The sequence below is a fragment of the Sinocyclocheilus anshuiensis genome, unplaced genomic scaffold (genome assembly GCF_001515605.1).
Source record: "Sinocyclocheilus anshuiensis isolate Anshui unplaced genomic scaffold, SAMN03320099.WGS_v1.1 scaffold1450, whole genome shotgun sequence".
NCBI classification, from domain to species: domain Eukaryota; kingdom Metazoa; phylum Chordata; class Actinopteri; order Cypriniformes; family Cyprinidae; genus Sinocyclocheilus; species Sinocyclocheilus anshuiensis.
Window position 1 is genome coordinate 447,375 of NW_015558640.1, and position 6,509 is coordinate 453,883.

Here is a 6,509-nt window from a genome sequence, read left to right on the forward strand (position 1 = left end):
TGGGATTACAGAGGGAAAAATGAAACGTGATATTTTTAATATTTTTAATTTATGTGTGTATTTTGAATAATTTTAAATAGCATTTACATGTTTTAAAGTTGTTTTTAAATATATTATGTTTTTAAAATATGAGACGTGATATTTATTTTAATTGATATTTTGAATAATTCTAAATATTATTTAAATGTTTTGAAGTTATTTTTCAATATATTTAATATTTTTAAAATATGGGAAGTGGTTTGTATTTTATTGGATATTTTGAATAATTGTAAATATTATTTTAATGTTTTATTTTATTTTATTTAGATTTTTAAATATATTTATAATAGGATATTTATAATAATATTAATATTATTTAAATATTTTGTAAGTTATCTTTAAATATATTTTTAAATATGTATTTATAAATATTATTTAAATATTTATTTTAGTTTGATTTTTTAAATATATATATATATTAAATATATATGTAGTGTGTATATATATGTATATGAGATTACAAAGGGAAAGATGGAAAGTGTGTGGCTAATAAAGTGCCTCGAGAGAAGAGAGATGTGGACAAATGTCATGACCCTTTAGTCTGAAGCGGTGACAGTGTAATTAACCCTTCAGCGTCCGTCCTCTCTAAACCAGTGGAAGCAGATCCTCCTGTCTAGCAGCGGGGGTGTGAAGTTGTGCTTTTCTTGTTGGTTAACAGAAAGTGACAGTGTGGAAACGGCTTGACAGAAACCACAGAGAACCTCCATTACGGAGCAAATGCATAGGGAATAAACTGTCAGACCACACGGGAGACGAGACAGAGAATCATTCAAGCACATTACAGGGCTCTGGGACTGAAAACTACTGCCTGCGACTATGAAAAAATATTTAGGAGCAGCAGTGCGACTGACCCGATCTGCATATTTGAAAGTGAAAAAGTGAAGGGACGTGTGGCCAAGTATGGTGACCCATACTCGGAATTTGTACCCATTCAAGTGCGCACACATATCAGAGAACACACACCCAGAGCTTCAAAGGTTGCATCAAAGGTTTCTCTTTACAACGTGTTTTTGCAGCGTTGAGTGATGCATCACAGACATATCTGTTGATTCCTTGAACAAAATGTGAATCAGAATCCACTCACCGCTCAAACACCGGAGTTTTGTTCAGTGCTGAGTTCTGCGAGCTCACGAATCCAATCATTATAACAAACGAATGATGAACAAACTATGTAAATAAGAGATTCATTGCGCAGCTGCGTTGATTATAATGGAACTTTGTGAGATCGTGATGAGTGACAGATTTAATGATTATGAAGGGAGTTTGCACATGTGATATTGATTTAACAGTTCAATAAACAAGAAGTTAATATTAAGTGATTTGCATTGACTGATTACGACACTATTGCCTGATTTTGCTCTATTTCGTCAACGAAAATAGTTTCAAACAAAGTCCAAGCAAACACAGCGCTGTTTCGTTTATGAATGAACGTGCGTTTTTAAACGAATCTAGTGAGTCAATGATTCAGTCACCCATTCATAAAGACAGTTCCTGAATGAATCAGCCGTTCGAACGAATCGATTGAATTAATGATTCCGTAATAAAATCAGTTACTTACCGCCACCTACTGGCAGTTTTAGTTTAATTTTTAGTTTCAGTTATTTAAATAATTTCATATTTCTATATTTAACATTTTATGTTTAAAACTTTAATCTCAGCAATTTAATCTAATAATGTATGAATTTAATTGCACTCATGCCACATCTGAACCTCATTAAATGTCTGTAAATATGCCTACATGCCGCTTTTGTGTTCGTCTGTGCACCTCTGTAGTGCAAATGAAATTTGTTAATACTGATTTAATTTGATCGGTAACTTATTATTCTTATTCTATTGTTTTAATTAGAAATTTTGAAAAAGCTTATAAACATTAATTTTTGAATTTGACATAAAAGCTGTCATACTTTTAATAAAGTTTGAAAAATGCCATTACAAAGGTAAAAAAAAATGCTCTCGTAAATCACTTTAAGAAGTCAAATATCACCTCGTAATGGGAAGGCTAATTTTTTGTTATTGATCAAAAGGTGCTCCTGAATTTTTTTGGCTGTGCTCCTACATTTTTTAAACCAGGAGCACAAGTAAGCGTAGAGCCCTGCATTATACGCTCACGGTCTGTTTTTTTAAAAGTATATATATGTATGTATGTATATATATATAATGTAACTTTTTAACTGTATTTAAAATATTACTTGGATTGTATATTGTATATTGAAATATTTATATTTTAAATATAATTTTAGTTTATAATTTAAAAAATAGCACGCATAGCTGTTTTCATGCACCATGCTATCTAAATGGTATGCTATGGTACTTCAAAGTAAACCATGCTGTACCATTGTCCAAAAATGACACGGTAAAGTGTGTTTTTCCTTGGGCTGCTTTTCCAGTCGAGCTTTGAATTGCAGGCCGGTTTGAGTCGGGTTCAGTACTGTGTTATCGGGGTGGTCTGAACATACCTCCAGATCTCCTGACGCCTCCCAGCGGAGAGTCCAGCCCTGTTTATGTTCACTTCATCATGTTCACACGTTTCTTGTCATTAATCAAACCTCAAGCCTCCTGTCTCACGTATTCGGCCCTCGACTTCATGTGGTGCAGGCTGTGTTTATTTTAAACTTCACCTCCTCGGCCGTCAGCAGCCCTGCGTGTGGCCCGTCCCGAGCCAGCTTTAGACTTATAGCTTTCAAATGAGGCGTTTCATCCAGTGAGACTTTTATTTAGACCTGTGTAAAGTCATGTTACATTTAAATTGATCTAGTAAATGTTTAAAGTAATATGCATGTTTATATTAACATGATATTTTTTAAAACCAAGTCATATTGAAGTTTATATTTTTTACTTTGATCTAAAAGTCATGATAAACTCTCCACTTGGTTCCATGTATAAACTCTACAGACTCTGAGCACATGAAGGAACCCTGTGGAGAAAATGAAGTGAAGGCCTGTGAGCGTGATGTGTTTCTGCATGAGCTGCTGTGAAAGCAGCGGCAGGGACTCGTGGTTCCACATCATAAAGTTTTAATTGAAATGGGTCTCGCTGGGTCAGTCTGAAAGGGGAGACTCGAGGAGTCTGGAGAAGGATTTACTCTTCTGAACGTATCTGAGAGTTTCAGGCATTTGCGGCTTTAATGTGAGACACTACAGACAAAAACATTGTTTTTTCATGCACTGGGCAGTTTTGAAAGTTTAAGCTTTTTGGCTTTTCATAAAGTGTTTTTTCAGACTAGTGTAAAGAAAACATCCAAAATACACTTTTAAGCATTTCTTTTATTGCACTTTTATTGCATATTTGCGTCTGTAGATTTCAATTCCAGTGCATATCTTTAAAGACCATTTTCTTAAAAATTAGTTTGTTTCTCCACTTCAGCAGCACTTACATACACCAAAACTTAGAGTTTTATTGCTATCTATATTCTGAAGGTTTTTACTGAAGGGTTTGTTCATATATCATTTGCTTTTTTTTCACCTTATTTATTTGCGTCTGTAGATTTCAGTTAAAATACATATTTTCAAAGGCCTTTTTCTCAAAGTGAGTTTGTTTCTCCACTTCAGCAGCACTTACATACATCAAAACGTAGAGTTTTATTCCTATCTATATTCTGAAGGATTTTACTGAAGGGTTTGTTATCATTCACACTGATTTTTATTTTATTGCACTTTATCTATTTGCGTCTGTAGATTTCAGTTACAATACATATTTTTAAAGGCCTTTTTCTCAAAATTAAGTTGTTTCTCTACTTCAGCAGCACTTACACTCACCAAAACTTAGAGTTTTATTGCTATCTATATTCTGAAAGTTTTTACTGAGGGGTTTGTTCATATATCATTCACCTATACAACATTTTATTCCTAAAAAAAATGGTGAAAATGTGTTTTTTTCTGTCAGTTGACATTTTTTTCTGATTAATGCAGTGATAAAAAGATACATTTAAAATCCCCTCTGTAAAAACCTTTAATTCTGACATGTCAACAAAATCAAACAAATATTTAGAACCTGGATTCATCCAATGTTCAGATTTCTGCTCTGGAAATATTTGCGAATTACTGCATATTTAATTAGATAATGCCTCATTTACGTATTACGTATTTAACAACATTTCAGAAATTTTTTTTTGCATTTCTTAATGTTTTTTTTTTTACCCTATTCACCTGGGCTGTCTTTCTTAAAGGAATCGGCCATTAGACTCAGAGAGATGTGTGACTAAATGTGTCTGCTAGTCTGTCGTCACATTCTGGTCTGAATTTATGAGGCATAAACCATCTGTACATATGATCTATATGCTTCCAGATGCTGATCTGAAAAATATGTACGTGTTGTTTTTCTCCACTATAGTTAAGGTTTTGTCGCTTTAATGTGTTTGTGTTTCTTTGTCTTTCCTTTTTCAGGCTTTTGGAAATGCCAAAACGGCCCATAACAATAATTCCAGCCGCTTTGGCAAGTTTATTCAAGTCAACTATCAGGAGAGCGGGACTGTGAGAGGGTGAGGGTAAACTTACTTTTATTGATACTTTTTAGTAGTGAATGAATTTAATTCTGAATATTATCATCTTATAAGACGTTACATACCTTTTGGAACAGCCTTGGACGTATCCCATGATACCTTAATAAAAGGGCTGAAAAATAAATTAAAATAAGATCCGAATAGCAATGTGGCTTAGTGCTATTGTGAAATCGCAAAATCTGATTTAATTAAAGGAACACACCACTATTTTTGAAAATAGGCTCATTTTTTCCAACTCCCCTAGAGTTAAACAGTTGAGTTTTACCGTTTTCGAATCCATTCAGCCGATCTCCGGTTCTGGCGGTAGCACTTTTAGCTGTAGCTTAGCATAGATCATTGAATCTGATTAGACCGTTAGCATCTCGCTCAAAAATGACCAAAGAGTTTCAATATTTTTCCTATTTAAAACTTGACTCTTCTGTAGTTACGTCGTGTACTAAGACCGACGGAAAATGAAAAGTTGTGATTTTCTAGGCCGATATGGCTAGGAACTATACTCTCATTCCGGCGTAATAATCAAGGAACTTTGCTGCCGTACCATGTGTGCAGCAGGCGCAATGTTATTACGCAGCATCTGAAAATAGGCTAACTTCCGTCAACATAACCAACGTGACCACCTGCTTGCACAGCTGGGGACTATTTTCAGGTATGGCAGCAAAGTTCCTTGATTATTACGCCAGAATGATATATATATATACTTTTTTTTCCCCTTTGATTATTGATTTCAGAGCTTATGTGGAGAAGTATCTTCTGGAAAAATCCCGACTAGTTTATCAGGAGCACAATGAGAGGTACGTCACATGATATTATGTATTTCTACCTAAAATTATGTGTTTGTTGTTATTATTTAGACCACTGGTCAGTGTTCATATCATTTATACTGTATAATATTCTCTCTCTCACAGGAACTATCATGTGTTTTACTACTTGCTGGCCGGAGCGAGTGAAGAAGAAAGAAAAGCGTTTCATCTCCTCAAACCAGAGGAGTATCATTACCTGAACCAGGTACAGCTGCTCAAACCGGACCTAAAACAGATTTGCGAGTGCGGTTATTGTAGATGCGTCTGTCTGTGTTCGTTCCTAATGAAAAGCACAACATGCAGAAAAGCATAATCTAAGCTAATTTTCTGAAAGACGTGCCCTGTAATCCCTGGCAACACAAAGAGCTGGATGATGCTGAGACTGTTGTCGGGTGCCGCTGTTGCCATGGTGACAGTCGTCAACATCAGCGGAAGCGAGATCAGAGTGAACAGACTGCTGGTCGCGTGCGGCTGATCCAGAGCCAGTCTATTAACACACACACACACACACAGACACACACACCAGCATCATGTTAGTGCTGAATACGGCTGCCAGCTTTGTGCCGTACAACTTTCAGCATCACTCTGATCATGATGCATTTGCATGTGTAATATGTGTATAATATTCTGCAGAAATAGGAAATCTGAAGAAGATTGTCAGGATCTGAGTGTGTTTGTGTTTCATCTCAAGTGTCTTTACTAGGGCTGTAAAAATTCTTCATAAAAGCTTTAAAACCACTTCAAAGAGCATCAAACTGAAAATGAAAATTCAATTATTGTTCAGCCAAGGATCCTTTTAAAGGCCAAAATATCTAGATGTCTGAAATAATACAAAAATATATTATGCAGTTTAATGATAACAAATAATATATGCAAAAATATTTTATAATTGTTTTAAAATTATTATTATAAAAAGAATGGAAATGTAATGTTGTCTCTTTGTGAATGAGTTTTTACATCCCTGTGTGTGTCATTAACATTCGTGTGTGTGTGTGTGAGTGAGACAGATGAGTATGTCTGCAGCTCTTAACCGTCTGTCTGCCTTCCAGATAACAAAGAAAGTCCACAGACAGCACTGGGGAAATTACTATGAGACCGAGCTGGTCAGTATCTCTGTGTGTGTGTGTGTGTGTGTGTGTGTGTGTGTGTGTGTGTGTGTGTGTGTGTGTGTG

At 35.1% G+C, this 6,509-nt stretch overlaps 1 protein-coding gene across 1 annotated transcript in view; it reads left to right on the top strand.

Moving 5' to 3' along the window:
• Window positions 1-6,509, top strand: part of LOC107680891 (unconventional myosin-IXa-like) — a 57,118-nt gene that overhangs the window by 39,942 nt on the left and 10,667 nt on the right. Inside the window, exons 3-6 of the mRNA XM_016476963.1 lie at window positions 4,422-4,516; window positions 5,266-5,328; window positions 5,443-5,542; window positions 6,387-6,440. Coding sequence (XP_016332449.1) covers window positions 4,422-4,516; window positions 5,266-5,328; window positions 5,443-5,542; window positions 6,387-6,440 — 312 coding nt within the window. The remainder of the gene's footprint in view (window positions 1-4,421; window positions 4,517-5,265; window positions 5,329-5,442; window positions 5,543-6,386; window positions 6,441-6,509) is intronic.